Source organism: Neopelma chrysocephalum, unplaced genomic scaffold, assembly GCF_003984885.1.
Source record: "Neopelma chrysocephalum unplaced genomic scaffold, ASM398488v2 Primary Assembly neopelma1_86, whole genome shotgun sequence".
NCBI lineage: Eukaryota > Metazoa > Chordata > Aves > Passeriformes > Pipridae > Neopelma > Neopelma chrysocephalum.
The window spans coordinates 6,060,480-6,079,785 of NW_020897748.1; the positions used below are offsets into that span (position 1 = coordinate 6,060,480).

Here is a 19,306-nt window from a genome sequence, read left to right on the forward strand (position 1 = left end):
ATTTTCCTCAGCCTTAGGGTAAATGAATTTCAATAACTGTTTTAATTGATTACAACATTGAAGAACAGTCTAAAGAATTCAGTTCAGAAAATAGGGTCTAAAGACTCCCAAATACGAGAGAGCTCATGAAAAATAACACAATCCCCAGCTCATATTGTATATATAGGATGTACAGTTCACTTGCTAACATCTGAGGCCAGGGTCCTAAGAAGAAAGCAGTATCACCACAAACAAGGCTGGAGGGGACCTGAAGAGGAGATCTTGTCCATGTCTGCGTCTGACAGTGGGACCAGCTCTACCAGTGCCATCTCTAATGAGTGCTTGGCCAACCAGTCCCAGAAGATTACCTGGGTGGAAACTGAGCAGCCTCCCCAGGCAGTTCAGATCAGTATTTAACTACTGCTGTTATAAGAAGGTTTGTTCTGATCCCTTAATCCGCATTTGTAACTCCATCCCTTCTCTCCTGGTCCCATTCACAAAGGGAAAAATTTATTCCTTCTCTCTACATAGCCATACTTTTAATATACTGTTCTCATACCTCAGTCTCCTTTTCACCAAATGAAGCAAGCCCAATGCCTTCAGCAGGCCTCTGGGAGCAGTTTTCACAATCCCTCTGTTCGCTCTGCAGTTGATCCACATTTTGCAATTTTTGTGGCAATTTTTGGCTATAACTTTTTGCTAAAGTTTTACCAGTACTGTATAGAACACTTGGAAAACATCCCAAACTAAAGGCCCATGTGTGTAACCCAACATAAAGTATGCCTTTGTTTTTCAAAAGCATTTAATTATCGTTGCATTCAGTTTGTGATTTATTTTTCCAAGCTTTTTCTGGCCTACTTCTTCCCATCCACTCACTCCCTGTCTGTATTTGCACAGTTAATATGTGAAGACACTATTCCACCGTCACTTCCCCAGTGGCTTATATAGGCTAATGCATAACTATTAATTTATAATCATGCTACAAAATGAAAGGCAAAACCATCTTCTCAGAAAGAAAAGTTAGAAATACCATTTAAAAATATTTTGCGCCAATAAATCATGTTTGATGTACTCGTGCTTACAGAACAGTGATTTTAAAAAAAAGGCTGTCAAATACTTCAGAGTGTAATAGTTTGCCAGGAGAAAATGTAAATCTAGATTATTATGGCTGTAGTGACTGGGGGAGGGTGGCACATCGGAAAGAGAAGTGAAAAATAATAAGAGAAGAATGAAAGGGGGAGACTATCACTTGTCTAGAACAGTTTTCCTACTTTGCCACCCCATCATCCTTGTTTTGGTTTTTTTTTTTTAATTCCCCTTTACTTCCTTTCAGAGATAGCAAGGCACTGTTGTGGATTTGGGCTCATGGGAACTAAATACAGGAGGACTCTAAGCACCACAAACCCGAAGTGCTTGCAGCCCTCAGTTCTGCAATATTTATTTTGAACATGCCAGAGAGCCTATCCACTTTGCAACTTTTAGCCCCACAAATCTCTTTATTTCAGGGTTTCCTTCCCCCTTTCTTTAGTAGAAATGATGAGTGTAATTGCCATGGGAAGACGTAGTGATCTAACCCTCAGCCTGAAGCCCAGTCTCAGGGCAGGCAGGGAGACCAGAGGCTGCTAAAAGACATCAGTTTTTTAAGTAAAAGCACATTTATCACCTGATTTCTCCAGTAAGAGTGACAGTTGTGGTGCTGGGTTACTTGCTCTAGTTCAGAGAGAGACTAAGCTCAAACTACCATCCCTGAGTGACCCTCCTTTAAAGCAGACAAGGTGCGGGGTCTTCCTAGAAATCACAATTCTTTCTCTTGCATGAAAGACTGTCAAACACCAAGCAGGGTGGGTAGAGCAGGAAGTGGAAAAATAAAAAGTAGTAGCACAGGAGAGACATTAACTATATTTCTCGTTTTCTGACTAAGCAAAGTGAACAAAGTTTGAAAATGCATACTCCTGTAAGCCTTTTAAAATTTAAATACCTGAGTGCATATGAAAAAGCATACAAGATAAGAATCAAAGACAAAGCATTTAACATCCCACACATATACTTTTAGAAAGTTACAGCATTTTTCCCCTCAGATAATCCATTTTGCATTCCTAATTATTTCTGCACTGTGTAAAATATGCCTGCATATAAAGTTTACAAAGGCCTCTTCTGCACAGATTGGACATATATACAAGTCAAAACAAAAAGGGTTTTTTAATTAAAATATCAAGTGCACAATTAGAGGTGGTAAAATACCTTTTTAATTAAAAAAGAACTGTGTGCAAAATTAGACAAAAAGAGAATTTTTTGCTATTTCAAAGAACATAAGAGATCAGAATTTTAGGTTCAGGCTAAACTATGTCTGTGTTAAGAGCAGCTGAATACTTTAGCAAGGACAAACCCACAAGGACTTGCATGATTTCAACACCTGTGCTCTCAATGAAGGGCTTAGTGGTCTGTGTGTGCACATTTGAAAATTGTGCATCAACTTGAACACAGTTAGAGGTCCATCTGCTGATTTCCAGAGTTCTGGTGACTTTTTTCTCTTGAGCACAACTGGCTTGAGAAGCGGTAAAACTGGGAATATAATGATAGTCTCCATCTATGCTCGCTGTGTTTGTTCAAAACATCAGAAAGGGTGGAGGAATCTGCATGAAAGAGTTGTGCAGGTCACTGAACACCATGATAAAAGCAAATATTTATTTTTTGATTTCCAAAATATCAAATATTTGTTGAAGAACCAAAAGCTTTAGTTTTCACCTTACACACACAGGATTTCAGTGACACTGCCTATTAAGATAACAGTGCTTCACTAGGAGTATGCCAGAATTAATGCGATTATCACATGACCTTTTACCTCTCAAGGTGAAGTTTTACAGTCAACTCCAACATGGTAATGCCATTACTGTCCCTCAGTGTCTGCTTGTTCACTTCTACCTTCCCATCTCTGGGCCAACACAGGTACTCACACAGCTAAGCTGTAAACTTGCTGAAAACGGATTAAGAGGCAACCCCCATGGGTTCTTCCAGTTAGATCAGCTTCCCAGCCTAGTCACTGCATGGCAACACTCACCACAGACAAACAGCTGCAGGGTGGGAAGCTATGCAGTACAGTTTAGGCCAGGATGCTAATGAGCACCTAATTATGGCCTCAGACTGTCAGCTATAGGGATGGAGTTTAACTTTATCAGCCCAGACAAAAGCCAGCTTGTTAGCCAACTACTTGAGCTGGTCACTTCTGCAAAGCACATACAAAAGCAGCACACTTTGAGCAGGTGACAGTGAGGTGATGCTGCAGGTAAAGACTCTGCCCAGAAGTAGATTATACCCTGGGCTAAGTTACCTTTGCGTCAAAAGCAGGAGAACAAAAGAGAGGACTGAGGGGAAGCTGAAGAACGAACAGAGGAAAGAAAAGGACATAAAAGAAATCTTGTCACTTCTTTGACTATATATTTTTAAAGGACTAGAGATTACAGGAGCATTTCTCATAAATATATTTCTATACCTTCCTCTGAGACTACAGCACACGATAAAGCACCTGGTGCAGTCACCAATACCTTGCTTTGCAGTTCAACTTGCATTTTTCTGCACAAATGCTTTCTGGGTGATTTCACCCTTTGACTGTTCCTATACAGAAGATCAAGTAAACCAAGCTTGAAAGGCTCAAGTGGCCTGATCAGAAAGCTCACAAAGACAAGAGAGTAGCTGCTGTTATACAAACACAGTTTACTTCATTGCTGCAATTTTACATCAGCACAAGGCTTAGAAATCAGATTCTGTAGTTATCTAAGAAAGTAGCTCATTCTGCCTAACCAACACTACATCCTAGTGCATTGCTAGAAGTAACATCCTCTCTGCACTTTGTTCCACAGAGGAAACTGTCTCTGAGGATCTTTCAGTACTGGTATTAAAGCTTGAAGTAGCATGCATTTGAAGCCCTGGGAAGCATGTAAAGCGGCAGCCCTTACGATGACTGGAGTAGTCAAAATCTTTTAAATGATGGCTTTAACAGCCAAGGCTTTATACATTGCAGCATGACATTCCAGAAATAGGAAAGACTAGCCGTGTTCCCAGGGCAGCAAATGAAAAGTTATGTTGAATATGGTGGTTATCTGAAGCAAACGCTGTGATGCCCCCAAAACCCATGTCCTGGGGTTCATATCCTTACCTTCTCTAAGGAAGTCTAACTGCTGGGGCCTTTAAATGCAAATCCATTCTTTGGACACTGTCCTGGCAGGATCATTTGTGTGTACAAGTCCATCCTCTGCTGCATACTACAAACACAAGTTAAGATAGAAGCAATCAGAAGCCAAACTAGTGGAGAAGAGAGCCAGCAGCTGGCTATGCAACCTTAACCTTTCTTAAAGCCCTGGGCAGACATCAAAGTTCAGGCCACAATTAGACATTCATAATGCTTCCATCACCATGGCACCAAGAGCAATTCAACAACAGAAACCACGCTGGGGTAATCAGCCTCCTCTAACAGCACAACACAGGGGTACACACAGTATTTTGTTGAAGACCACTGCCTCCAGACTCTGGCAGTCACAACTGACTGGTCTCATGAGAGTGTCCCTGGAGATCAGAGATAAACACACCTCCTGCACAGTCACACACATTCTCAAAGTCTCTAAGGGAGAAGTTAACAAGTTCACTACTTGGAAGATTTGCATAGACTACTTATCCCTGAAATTGTCCTAATAGTGAAGGATGCCACTGGCTACTCCTACTTACCATACAGTTTTAAGATGGAAGTTAAAAACAATGAAACAAACTCATTCCCCAAAGAGCCCATACCTCTTGCTCAAAGCCACCTTGATAATTTTGTTCTATTTCCTGAGCATGGCTTCAAGCACCTACTCATTTTCATCACCATTTTCATGCTATTCCTTAAACCTAGAATAACCTCTTCCAACTACACTAGAAAGGTAGATCCCAGACTGCCTCCACTTCTGTTCTCCAAACTCAAGGCTATGAAAATATCATGAGAAAGTTTCTGCTGGGCACCATCAGTCTTCCCTTTGCTTGCTTATATTTGTGTTTAAATCCTTAGCTAAAATGATATTTATGAAGACTGACTTTAGTCCAAAGGCTACTACTCCAAGATGCCTTGTGGAAGACTCCTCCCTCACTCCCCATGAGACCTACAGTGTTAGCCTATATTCCATCTCTCTAAGTTAAAGTTCATCTTCTTGAGTGCCTCTGCAGCTTCTAAGTCCAGAAGCTGCATTTGCCTCCAAGCATGTGTTCTCACCAGTCTTGCCTTAAATTCCCACTATTTGCAAAGCCCTGGGTCATCTTTATGGAGCACAGTATGGAAGGGGATAGTTTAGTCACAGCAAATGACAAACAAATCCAGCAGAAAAGCCATTCCTGGACACAGCATAAACATGTTTGTGGCTTCTCTTCAAACAAACCTTTTCAAAGGGTTTAACAAAGCAAATGAAACACTGCTGCTTCTACAGTGAACAACTATCCATGTCTAGGAGAGTTGCTTTTTCCATTTTCCATAGGAACTGCTTATAATGCTTTTTTATTTCCACAGGTTTGTGTTCCTGGGTAGCTTCACTAAACAGCAGAGACAGTCTGATGCCAAGGACAAGACTTGTAATCATTTCTATCAATTTTGAGCCTATTGTCAGAAAAACAGCTGTAGGATGGTTTTATGCTGTAGAGTAGCATTTTCATACAAACTTATCAAACACATCTCACTAATGGTTTCCTGCATGCCTTTTCCATGATATTGATAGCCATACTAATCCCTAAAAAATACTACCACAGTCAATATACCTATGTACTACTCAGTTTCTTAAACACAAGATCCAGGGGTCACGTAATGACACTAATGAGGCTGAAAATAAGTCTTCCCCCTCCCAGTACAGCAGTCAGCTTTGGAACTTATTGCCATCACGTGCTGTCTCCAACCTCATTTTTTTTTAAAGTAGCTACAGAGTAAGGATATGAACCCACGGCAGATATGTCCATCCACAGTTTGGATGTCAGATCCAGGTCAACGGTCTCTATTACATATCTGCCAAATATACCTGAGGAAGGCACTCTCCAGAGCTGCCAGCAAGGCAGTATTTGCTTCCATTTACTTCTGTTTCATGGACTTTTTAAACACAGCATCTTCTGTGGTCAATGGCAGCTGTGAGATATTAAAGGTTAGTGCCACGAAGGAATGTGCTTGTCTTGCTTTAAAGCAATATTAATGCCACAATATAATTTATTCAGCAGTAATAAAAATTCTTTTCTTATGCCCAAAATACTCCTTTCGTAGATGATAGAAGCTTTGATATTCTTTGTCAGGTCTTTCATAGCCTTGTTCCAATTGCCACAAAACTGTAGCTACTTAACTGTTTTGTTTTGAATTGGCAGTTCTAGAAAATATCCTCTTTTTGCTAAAATGTCATGTAATCCACATGAGTATCCAGCTACTGCTAGGTGCTTGTATATATGTATAACATTTAATAAAAAAAAGAATTATTTTTCTCGTGGATTTAGTGAGCAAGATGCACGCCTCCAGCCTATTTGCACCTGCACAGCTTTATAAAGAGAGTGTCATTAACATTGAGTCCTTTTGGCCAGGCAGCTGAGGCTACCAGAAAGGATAATTTGTGCATCTGAGGTAACAGAAAACCACAAGAGAACTTAAGATATAGAATAGTTTAATTTTTTCTAGAATTCTTATGAGAACAACCTCATTACTTCCAAAATTAACATGAAGAGTAAGGAAAGAGACCTTTTGCCAGCTTTCTTTGCAGAGTTCTTATTAGTGGAGATAAAAAGCCCAGTCCCCAAAGTAGACCATGATGCAGCCTTCTTAAGTAAATTAATTTAGTAGGGCAATACAGAGGTAGCTTGTATCACCACTAAAAAAACCACCACCAAACCACATAAACAAACCCCCCCAACAAAAAAACCCAACCAAAGCACCAGAAAACAATGAGACAGACTCATTGGGCAATCTTGCTTTCCTTTTGAAATACAGGTACAGCCCTTGTCTTTGGGACTATCACTGTTAAACTGAAGTTCCTCTGCCTGCCTGGCCTTTGCTGAGAGAGAGGCCACAAGAACTTGCAGTAGTGGCCATGACAGCTTTACCTGGTGTCCCAGAGAACAGCTTTCCCACAGTCTCAGCCACTTGGCCCTGCTGCTGTGCTTCCATATGCTTTCCCCTCAGCTTTGGATGCACAGCATTTGCTGGGGCAAGAGTGCTTCCCTTTCAGTTTTCTTCCCCCTCCCCCCCCTTTTTTTAATCATTCTTTCTACAGGGTCTTTCTCTGTTTCAAGGAACATGGAAACCTGTTTAAACCTAGCTATTCAGCCTGCTGGCTTTGCACTGCAATGCTAATTAGCACTTGCTAATTTGTAACTCCACCTTGGAGATAAAGGTAACAGCTTCAGACACGGGTTAGGCTAAGGGTGCTATCTGCTCCAATTCCCTTAGGGAATACATGGACTGCTCCCAGCCAGGTCTATGTTACCCCAGTCTGAGGGGTGACAACCTCCTAGAGGAACAGCAGCAAGTGACTTAGAGTGGTCATGTTTCCAGATGGAAAAGCAGGTGATAGAGGAGATGGGTAGTGAAAAGTGTCCAGAGAGGGATACAAGATAAACATTCCAGTCTATCTTCCCTAATTAAACAAATCTCAGGAAGAAATACTTGCATGTTTTACATCACATCAGACAGATTTTCTACAGTTGTTCTTAGTAGTTGCATATCACTATATAATAATGCAGTGCAAGGATTTAACTCTTAATACCCATCCAGTTCTTGAAATCAAACATGATATGAAGCGTTTCCCAATGCAAACCTCTTTTCCTTATGAATTGATCCTTCTTAGATCTAATCAGGCAGATTGGATTTTTTTCCAATCAATATTTCTGGGATTGTTGTATTCTCCAAAGACCCTCAAAATAAAACATAATTAAGTTTCAGAAATCAGTTTTGGATGCAAGAACAAGTTTTCACATCTTCTAAAGGTTGATGTTGGCATTTATACCCTTAAAGGGATCCCAAACGTTGATCACTAAAGTATGTGAAAACATTGAGGATCACTGTCTCTCCTGATTTCCTAACATTTTTCCATTATACATTTGCTTAACAGATACAAATATCCAGAAGGAAGCTGTGGTTTATATTACAAGTGGGTGTGAGTTGGGAGCAGTCAGCACACATAGCCAAGCAGGTTTTCAGATCCCTGCCAAGTATCTTGCAGGTCAATCAACAGAACCACAGACACATCCAGCATATTTGCACATAGGAGCAGATATGTGCATAGACACCATCTAGGTTTCATTTCTCTCCCTGCAGATTTTCGATCCCCGTTTTTCCTATGACTTAGTTCTCTGTAGTCCTGAAAAAGTTTTTTGTTTGTTAAGTATTAACTATTTTCTGCTTTGTGAAAACAGATACTGAAGATAACCTTTTCTCAAGCTACTGACTTGACAGCTTCTATTAATTTCAGGACTCTAAGACAGGTCCTGTGTTGCAGGTTAGTCTTACTGCATATACCTTACTGTAATATACAGAGGAACACTAGTAGGGAAAGAAAACTTGTCAAACTCATCCATTAGCATTTCAAGATTAAATTTTCCCCCCCCTTTGTGAGGTCTAGGAAGCTCAGTAGGCTCTAAGCAGCTCTGCAGCACCCCAAAGTCAGATCCTCTGACTGAAGCCAGTAGAAGGACCAGAAAAAGCAATCATCAGGGCCCACATCATCCGTTTTGACAGATCAGTCCAAAATCCAGTGAACAGCAGATTTTTTCAGAGACTGTAAGGGATTTTTAACTACTCCTTTGGCTGGCACAGGACATGGGTATAATGTGCACATATACATAAGCTTGCAGCACAATGCCTATAATGTTCATTGCTGGAAAGCAGCCCCAAATCAGGAGGAAATGCAGCTTTTCTATAAAGCTTTTTTAGAAGTGGTTCATACAAAAGTTTGAGAGAAGCGAAACTAGTGAATTTTGTAGTATAATTACCAAAGTTGAAAGTTTTAGCATGGTACTTTGTTGACAAAACCTAACAAGACATGCTATTACCAAAAGTATTTACATAACCAGAATAATTTTCCTTTTCCAAAACTGAAATGTTCTTTAAATCCATTTAAAGAAAGGCCATGTAACTTGACAAATAGAATGAGTAGGAGCACTAAACCATCAGGTCATCTGTTAATCAAATAGAAACATTTAGATCCCCATGGCTGCTGTTTAATCATGGACAAATATCACAGACTGTTCTCAACAAGGAAGACTAAACAAAAAGCTTTCAGGTCTAAGGAGCCTTATTCCAAGATCAACCCAACTCTACCCCTGGAAACACCAAAAGCTCCTTCGGTACAGATGCCTTCCCCACATTTAACCAGATAACCTGCTGTCCACTCCATCTGACTACAGCAATCAGCTTCCCAAATGTATAAGTTGATGGTAGCACAACAACAAGAAGCAGTGGGAATGGAGTCAGAAACACTTTCTGCCCTGGGTAGTGTTGGGACTTTTAACACACCCCATAGAAGGCTGCTTCTGAGTAAAGAGAAGTATCCAACAATATATCTTTGTGCCCTGAATAATCTGAGATCACTGCAATGTTTAAGAGAGCCACTTACATGGATGACACACGTGCCCTGAGGCACAACAGACAGATCTCTCCCACCACTGAACTGTGTTGTAAATAAGCAAAAGGAAAAACTATACTCAAACTGATCTCTGTAGCAAACTTGAGCAATGTTGTAATCCCTCAGACTAATCCAAATGTTTTACCAGTTAGCAGAGGAAAAGTCAGAAAACAACAGTGAGAGCTGCTAGCTGAAAGTCAAGTGATTCAGTATGTTACACAAACAAAAGGAAGAATCCATGGTGCCATTTTGTATGGTGGGTTGAGTAAGTCTTGGACACTTGCTACCAGCAGAAACATTTTTACAGGCTTACCCAACTTGGAAGGAAGGTGGAGTTCATTTTGTTTTTTCATTTAAATAATTTTACTATCCTGATATACAGATACCTATTGATCTTACAGATACCCACCTTTCTGCTGCTTTTCAGACACCATGGTAATTTTACTAATTAAAACCTACAAACAAAGTGATAATGACAGTCTATGGAGGCATGCAACAATTAATCTTCCCTGTTAATGCACTGTTCCTCCAATGAAATACAGTAGCAGTTCAAAGAACCCCTGCTGTTCTAATCCTTGGCAAGCTACATTCATTTACAAAAGTGAATCATTAAGTGTCCCACCCAAGAAATCATTCCGGTGACAAGTTTGTGCCATTAACTAAAGAGTTAAGGTTATTTTGACAAATTCATGATGGAAACCAGCTCAATATGAGCAACAATAGGTAATGAAGAGTTCCAGATTCTGCCACTTGATGTAAACATGTGAACTCCATTTGCTGGACAGCAACTGAAAGCCACCAGTAGGCTTTTATGCCTAGTGAGCCCATTCACTGCAGATGTGATCTCATGCAATCCAAGCTGACATACTTAGTACAACAATAATAATAAAAAAGAGTGCAAAGAGTTTAAGAGCTGTGGTTCCGAGTGTTGCTACGATGCTGTGAGTACAACTAAGCTGAGTACAACAAAACTAAGGTTTTGTTTCTGGCTGCTGCTGTTATCCATCTGTGACAAAGCTCCCAGGCTAAATACACATATGGTTGTTTCCTAACCCAGTTCTGTCAAGTGATGCTGGTTAGCCAGACAGAGATACACAAACAAAGCTGCTGGCAGCAGCTCTGACTACTATCACTCTGATCCAGCCTACTTGTTTCTAGCTTTGCCAGTTTTAAACTCCATCTAAGTTATTTGTGCTTCAATATAGATCTGAGCAATGACCAAGGTAGGAAAAAGCCTCACTTGTTTTCCATGATGGTCATTACCGAGGATCTGATCCATCACAGAGAACAAGTGAGAGTTTTTTCTAACCTTAGTTGTATTACTTTTATATACTCATACTTCTGTAGGTATGCATACATAAATATTAATACTATATGTATGTTGCACATGTATATACAAGTTGATTAGTGTATAACAAGAAAAACCACACCTAATCCATAGCAGGAAGAGATGGAAGCAGACAGATGAGAACACTAAGATTACCCTGTATTTCCTTGTGCAGGAAATGTCATAATCATACCTTTATTGCATAAAAAGGCCTTTTAATTTAAACCACTCCAACAGAGAGAACCGTATACACACTGGCACAACAGGGAGATAACCCAAACCCAGCCACTATTAGACCAGCACAACTGAATACAGCTAGAAACACATTGGAACAGGCCCACGCTCTCAAGCAGTGCCTGTTTCTCAAGACAAGTACTACAAAGGTGTGAATGAACAAGTTCTCCTACGTACCTCAGCTCAACAGCACAAGAATTTACCATAGGACACAGAACAGAAGAACACTTTTCTAGTTACTTTCAGTTCAAGGACTTCCTGAGCCAGGTGTGATTTCTGTGTATTCACTAACTCACAATGAATTTCCTGCCATGAAATTTATCCAGTTTGTTTGAACCCACATCAGTCTTCAGCTTCCACATCATGTTTTGGCTATGAGTCCTACAAGCACACTACCCACTGAGTAAGAAGCTCCTCTTTCCACTGCACTATTTAAAATACTGTTAACAAAGTACAAATTATAAATTTACTACTAGATGTATAGATTGACAGATACTTTTGAGCTTTTAAAGGTAATGCATAAAAGTGATAAAAATGGCATTAGAATTCAATAAATACAGTAAGACTCATCTTTGTTTTAAAACTGCATACCCTGTAGCAGTAGCTTTCAAGTTTGTATATGGTAAAAAGTTTCTGTAGAACACGGTAGCAATTGCCAAGTAGAGCAGTTATTAATTATTTTCAATGTACGTATAGCACCTAGTATACTCATTTATTCAGGATTAGATAAAGAAAAACTCCTCCCTCCCATGAATCCTATTGTTCTTTCTTAAAAGCCTGGGACTAGACAGAGAATGAGACCACTGATTTGCTGTCAGAGCATGTTGCCAGATATAATTACAAGCTGAAGAGAGATATCAAAGACTGACAGATCCCGAATAACTTGCTCTCCCTCCTTTTCATTAGGAATTCACTAAAGCTATTTTAATAGCTTAGAAGGCATCCATTTCTTTACACAATTGGGTTTCATCACCAAAAGCTATAAGAGCATTAAGAAGAGAATAAGACTCATCATTAAGATGAGTCTGAGACTTCCAGGATTTCTGATAGATACTGAAGACCAAAATAACACCTGCCTCTACATTGATTGTTGTGTGGAAACCAGAATTGGATTATTATAAAGCAACTTGACCTTGCAAAACACAAGTGGTGGAACCTTTTGGCAGCAGGTCAAAGAAACTTTCCTTATTTCCATAAGTATTCACTAGTTAGATTTATGAACCATTGTCTGATCATTAGCCACCAGCTCTGTATTGCTTTTCCATGTACATGCATTTAAATGGATCACTTATTACAGAGGATACCCCATTCTTTCCTGTAGCACATACTTAACATTTTTGGAACTAGATTTCAGAAGACTACATTTAAGAGAGTTCTGATTGCTACTTCAAAGGAACCCAATTACTTATTGTATCCTTTACAAAGCAAAGAAACTTGTCTAAAAAGTAACAAAACTTCATTTTTTAGAAAAAAAATAGCCCAAAATGTCAGCAACAAAGGATCACTACATCTACTGGAGTATATACACTTTGTCTGTAGATCAAACATTTACTCTGGATAGAAAAGCAATAGTCAAACACTGAATCTCACAACACAAAAAGAAGTCAACTCCAGAAATTTTTCCTTGTTTTCTTTAAAATGGAGGTACTTGTAATTGGCACAGAAGCTATGTAAGAATGGTTTCTTAAGAACAGTGAACAGCTATCAGTTAGACAAGAATATAGAAAAGATATTTAGGGACTTGGGGCTGATCACTCTGTAACCAACATATATGCCCACAGCCCAAGCAGACAGCGACAGGACTCACATGGGACCCCATTCAGTGAGAGATCTGTGTGGGGCCTGACACTAAGCTTGCAGTGGCCAGTCTTATTATTTTAAGAAGTAAAACATGTCAAAGTTATAACAAAACTATTATTACTACGTTTTCATGACATATAGAACTGTTATTGAGAAACTTGGTTACATTGCCAGTGCAAGTTTGGAATTTTATTTTTCTTAATCTTACATTAATGAGGCTGAGTTTGGCAACACATTATCATAACTATAAGACAGTTATTGAAGGCATTATAGAAATTAACTCACAAGTGAAGAAAACATTTTAATACCAAAACCACAACAGGCAGCTCACAGACATATTGGTTTAAAGTAATAAGAAAACTGTTGTCATCTTACAGGTACAGGAGAGTCCATATTGCTTAACAGCTACCTAAGTAGCTATTCAAACTCTTCTCCAGAGACAAAAAAACTCGAGTTCTTTAACAGATTCCCTGACAGATGACTGGTTTATGGCTTATAGGTAACATGGCTCTTTCCAAGGCCTCATGACTGCAGAGGGCAAATGCTATCCAGAGTTTTTGTTCTGTTGAAAACAGTTAATATATCCAGAAGAGCCAAAAGCTCTTTGTGAGAGGTGTTTGAGGTCAGGAAGAATATATGCCTCTATATGCTTTACATATGCATTCAATACAGATATGCTTCAATGCAATACTTATTTATACAAGTAAACAGTTTTCACCAAAAAGGTCAAAATTTACTTTGTTAAAAAAAAACAAAAACAGGCAGAATTTCAGAAGTTGTTAGGGCAGACGCCCTTCTACCCATTCTAAAGAGGGGCCAAGGGCTTCTTTATAGACATGGGAAGGAATACTGCACACATCAGTTCCCACTGAGGGCATAACAATGCAAGCTAACAAGCTTAAGAGGCATGTTAGGTAGAAGGAAAAAGAAAAATCAAAAATATCCCACTTAAATGTGTGACCTAAGTTTAAAACAAAAACAAAACCAAGCAACCAAAAGCAGACAACAAACAAACCAACTCCAAAAAAAACTATGGCTACCTGAAATACTCTAAAACTTGGAAAATCCTTAGATATCCTTAAATTTTTTCCCTGAACAAGATACCGAACAAGTTGTTCTTGGTAACACAAGCCTTTAGCAGAGCAGACAATGTTCTTTTGTGAGCTTTGTGCATTTGCTGCAAAGAAAGACTTCTTTGTTCCTTCTTGGTTTCTCCTCTGCTTTACCTGGGGTAATATGCTGTGTAGTTCATGAAAAGCTGAGCCCCAGCAGGGTAGTAGGCTGTGGAGGGCTGGAGTGTTCGTGGGTTCAGGAGCATGGATGGCTGATACAGAGCAGCTTCTGTTGGCACAACTGCAGCAGGAGCGGGAAAGGAGTAGGAAGGGGGTGAAAGGCCTAAAGGAAAAAAATGGAAAATAGATTAGGAACTCTTGAATTCCAGAGATAACAGAGACCATACATACACAACAACCCTGCAGTATGTCAAGAGCCTTCACAAGTTTCTCATTCCCTTACTCATCACAGAAAATAAATCTGAGCCAACAACATGAGCTTGACTATAAATGTTGTGTCCACCCCCCAGTCAAAAAGCAAAGTCAGGAATACACTAAAAGCCACCTCTTGCTCTGAAAATAGGGTATCTTTCTGAGGAGGAGGCCAATTTTTTTTGTTCGGGCTTAGATTTTAATGAAGTCTGTAATCAAGAAGTATGAGACTTCTCCACTGTAAGAAAGAAACTTCCATGATAAAGATCTAACATCCTCCAGGAGGGAGGACACTTTCATCCAGATATTCTCTGTCCCTCAAACATCTGTCTTCAATTAATCAACAGCAGATCAAGCAGAGTCACAGCTTTGCAGCTTCAAGTGTTAATACCAAGTTTAAAAAAACCCCAGAGTGCACTTTGTGGTGTTGCAACAAGATGTAAGGCCCTAAATGAATTCTCACTGATGAGAGCTCACCCTCCTCCTTTGCCATTCTCTTCTTTTGCTTCCCTCTTCTCCTCCCTAGCATCATAAAGGTGAACATATAAAAGCTTTAAATAAAGTAAGCCTTTATTTTTGCTATTCAGAGTTTAAAAGACAGTCAGCAAATATTGTGAAATGGGGGAGTGACAGAGCCAAAAACCCTTGTCTGAGGACTACATCACAGGCATTTGTAGTTGGAAATGGGAACACTGCCACCTAAGTGTTTCTGAAGTTTGGGACTCTGCCCAAGAACCTGTCCTAGGAGCTCAGAACACTCCAACCCCTGTCTGGAACAGCTGCCACACATAGGACTACATACTGCTGGATCCCTACTCAGGATACTTTCATTGGGGAAAAAAAAATCTCTAAAGGATTAGCTGAAGGTCTACTCGTACTCATAAGAAGCCACTCCCAAGAAGTTTGCTGCCATATTGGCAGCTCTGACTAGGGTTTAGAGGACATTTCTTAAAAAGTCCAACAACAATAATACATTTGCATAGAGAGAAAGAGAAAGCTCCTACTTGACTACCTTGCCATTTATGATTTTGGAAGCAAAGTATTATTTTTCCCTTAGGCTCAGATGTATGTGGCACATATGTTTAGTAAGTTAGCCCTTAAGCTCTTAAAGCATTTCTCCCAAACATGTCTCAAAGTCCATGTTCATCCTTGTAGTTTTGAGAAGCAAAATTTAAAAGGAAATACGGTTTCTGCAATTTTCTGAGGGCAAAGCCAGTGTTTTTTACTCCCAACACAGGGAACCTCAATTCTGTACAAACAACAAAAAGGAGATTGGATGTGGCACTTAGTGCCATGGTCTAGTAACCACGGCAGTAGTGGATCAAGGGTTGGACTTGATCTCAGGGGTCCCTTCCAACCTGGCTGATTCTATGAAAGGAAAAGTTTAGTAGGTAGTGGTTCAAAAGGCAGAACACTTGTGATTAAGTCCCAAAGGGGAGTATTACCTATTCATAAGTTAAATTTTGCAAGTAAAAGGGGAAGGGCTTTTACTTGGCATGTTCACCATGATGAAAAACATAAATGCAAACCAGTTTAAATGGGAAACAATTCTTTAAGGTCTCAGTAGGGCTTACAAATTACTTTTCAGAATCATCACTCACCCCAATAACATTAAGTTTCACAGAGGGGAGGGAAAAATTGCCAATGGAAGAGCAAAAGTAGTTCTCCAGTCATAATAATTCACAACCAAAGGGAAAAATAATGATCGCAAGCTGCTGAAGATTTAAGACATTTTAATACCCCCATCTGACAATCCTTTCCAGGAACCAGAATCAGAGTCAACAGAGGTGCTCCAACACCTACCCGCACACAGTGTAGAGTATTGACAAGACCCAAGCAAAACTTACATGGTAACTTACATGGTGGTGGGGACAAGCCATTTCGATTTAAAGTGCCCCCCATTAATACAAAGTTCATCTCCTCAGCAGAACATTGAAAGACTTCAACATATCTGTCCTTCATAGTCTTCTTATGACACTTCTGTGCAGCCAGGAAAGCTCGATCTGCAGATTTCATCTGAATAAAAGCATCTCCTGATGGACGTCCCTATAAACAAGGCAGACAAAAAAATGTTTCTGGAGCTCCCATGAAGGAGCAGCATAGCAATAATTTGTGCTGTTAAAAGCCATCTCTTCAGTCAGTAATATATTTATTTCCAAAGTCAGGTACAGTCAGTCAACCCGAGACCCATCAGCATGTTTAAGTTCTCTCCAAGGTTTTTTCCACTTGTGGTAACTTGATTGTATTTATTAATCTGTTTTGATTAAGCTACACTGTAACTTGAGCCATGTTGCTTCTATGTTTAAAAAAAAAAAAAAATGATTCCTATGGTACTTTGGCCCTTTGAGACCCGCTTTTAACAATTTAGTAAGAATACAGAATTGGAAGATCTAATCCCCACTTATTACCTATGACTTCGAAAATCCAAAGATAAATACAGTCAAGTACCAAATGTTAAATGATTTTTTTAAAAAAATTTAATATTGTGAAGACCAGTATGGGCTGGGATGTTTTATAAGGGTACTAACTAGCCTAAGGCTTGGTATGAGCTTTTTGCAGAGGAGAACAAAACAAAACAGCACTTCACATATGTAGCTGTAAATGAGTGGGATACACCACTGGGAAGAGTCATTTTAGCCACATGCAGCTGCTGACTTGAAGTAGCCAAAAGTAGAGGTAGAAATCTGAAGCCATCTGTAACTTCAGTTCTGGGCCAGTTCTTCTTGTTTTGGAGGGAAGAACAACTTTACCACCATCTTTTGTACAGTCATTCATGATTAGAGGGTTAAACCAGAAATGGCAGGTGCATGGAGAAGGATACAAATCTAGTCAGGCAAAAGCAGTATCTGGGGAAAAAAAATTTCTGACAGCTTTGGGAAGGGCAAGGGTTGCAAACAGCCCTCGAGACTATATGCACACACCAATTTCTTCATCCACGTTCTTTCATTACTGCTGGCAAGGACTGATACTACCGTAAATCATTACTTGTATTTTAACATCTGCATCTTTTCTTAGCCTATCCCAGCAGTGAGCACTCGTTATTGTTTTTCAGCCTTGGCTAGGTCAAGTCCTCATAGACACAAGAATCTCCTTAGATAGAGAGGTACAGAAATAACTATAGTCCCTTCTCCCCCCCCATATTCCCAAAATACATAAGCCCTACTCTGGAACAAGGAAGTATTTTGTAGTTTTGGATGACACTAAGACCAAGCTGAAAGAATTTTATAACCACCATTTTTATACTACAATAATCAGCTTAATCAGTTATCGGTTGAACCATTCAGAGCATCTCCACAGAGTGAAAGGAGCTGCCAACTCCTCCTCCTAGTCACAAGAATACAAAGATAAAGATCACAAGAATGCACAAGCCTTTGTCGAAAAAGTTCTGGTAGAAACTTCTTCCAGAAAACAGTGGCATTTCACACTTCAATGAGCTGTTAAATCTTGGTTCTTAGCTGTGACTGTTTAAATAGAGAAACACAGCGCAGGAAACCCAAAGCTTCAGCTTCTGACTTATGCCATAGGAAATACTGTCCCTAGAAGTATGCAGTCCCATTTGTCCTCAAACATACCTGATGCACATTGTTCAGCAAGGCAGGGGCAAACCACTCCTTTGAGAACTAACATTGCCCACACTTCTGTTTAGAAGGCACTCTTGGCCTGGCACAAGAGGAATCATGCATGCTGTTGAGCAAGACTCTTCAGTTCAAGCCTCCTACAGTGCAGGATCACAGCTGCTGCTCCGAGAGCACCAACCCCTCCAAGACTGTGGCTTAGCTTTCAGCACATGGGCCTCAATAACAGAAACTACTCTACAGCAAACGCAGCAGCTTACACAGCAGGGTTCAAATCATGTATTGCCAGTACACCTTTATAGGAGAGCTGGAGGCCCATTAATACCACTAGCCCCAATCCCAAAGGCGCTTCCCTACTGATATCCTCAGGACTGTGTTCACATATACAAGCATTTGGCAGATGTCTGGAAATACGTTGCCTACCAACCTGGTGGTTCAGTACCATGTGAACTCCATGGGTCCGAATATCTGTAGAAAACTCTCCCAAGAACTCCAGGATGTCCTCTATAGTAGCAGCATAGGGAAGACCACGCAAACGTATGCAGTCTCTGATGTTTGTGGGAGGCACAAATTGTTGAGGTAATACTGGAAGAATAGGAGGTGTTGGAAGAGGAATGAGAGGTGTGGAAGAGTACCTGTTCAGCACCTGTGCAAACAAAAACAGAGAGGTTACAGGAAGCCTCCTTACTCATTCTTCAGAGGGACAGAACATAAGCCTAGTGCCATTTGTTTTCACTTACTGTTTTCATTGCAGTATTTTAAGAAACAAGTGAGCTAGATTCTGAGCTTAAACCACAACAGCAGTGCTTAAAATTCAGATGTTTTAAAATGTTTTTTCCTGAAAAACAATTTTGTTTTCGAGAATTTACTTGAACTGTTAATGTAACTCTCAGAAAAGATCTTAGAACATGAAACCTGCATTTCTAAAGTATTTCTACAGTATTTTTATTGTGAAAGTATCCTAAGACATTCTACCATCTACAGAGTCATGGTGACACTTTTATCCAAAAACATCTTCTCTGCAAAACTTTAGGAAAATCAGGGAACTAGAAGCATATTTCACTACCAAACACCCGATTTGGGATGCAATAGTCCATTCAAGTAACAGGTGGCGTTGGTGAATCACAGTATCTGTGACAATCACGCTTTGAGATTTCTTATTAATAATTTTAACAGTAAAAACCCTGTCTGGTGAAGAGTTCTCTGAATATTCAATTATTACTCTTGGACTCTAAGCAAGATAAAGATTTATTTGCATTTATACAGCTACCAGAAGGCTTTACTAAAAGAAATATGAGA

At 39.7% G+C, this 19,306-nt stretch overlaps 1 protein-coding gene across 5 annotated transcripts in view; it reads right to left on the minus strand.

The window, feature by feature from the left end:
• Positions 1-1,290: 1,290 nt before the first annotated feature.
• Positions 1,291-19,306, minus strand: part of ESRP1 (epithelial splicing regulatory protein 1) — a 34,684-nt gene continuing 16,668 nt past the window's right edge. The window contains exons 11-15 of one of the 5 annotated variants that reach the window (XM_027692375.1): positions 18,435-18,653; positions 16,292-16,478; positions 14,175-14,343; positions 4,133-4,238; positions 1,291-2,612 (exon numbers count right to left, since the gene is read on the minus strand). In XM_027692375.1, coding sequence (XP_027548176.1) covers positions 4,148-4,238; positions 14,175-14,343; positions 16,292-16,478; positions 18,435-18,653 — 666 coding nt within the window. In that variant the 3' untranslated portion in view covers positions 1,291-2,612; positions 4,133-4,147. Of the gene's footprint in view, positions 2,613-4,132; positions 4,239-5,981; positions 6,113-13,170; positions 14,344-16,279; positions 16,479-18,434; positions 18,654-19,306 lie in introns of those variants that run through there. The other 4 variants (XM_027692374.1, XR_003535693.1, XM_027692376.1 and 1 more) reach the window with 4 other exon arrangements.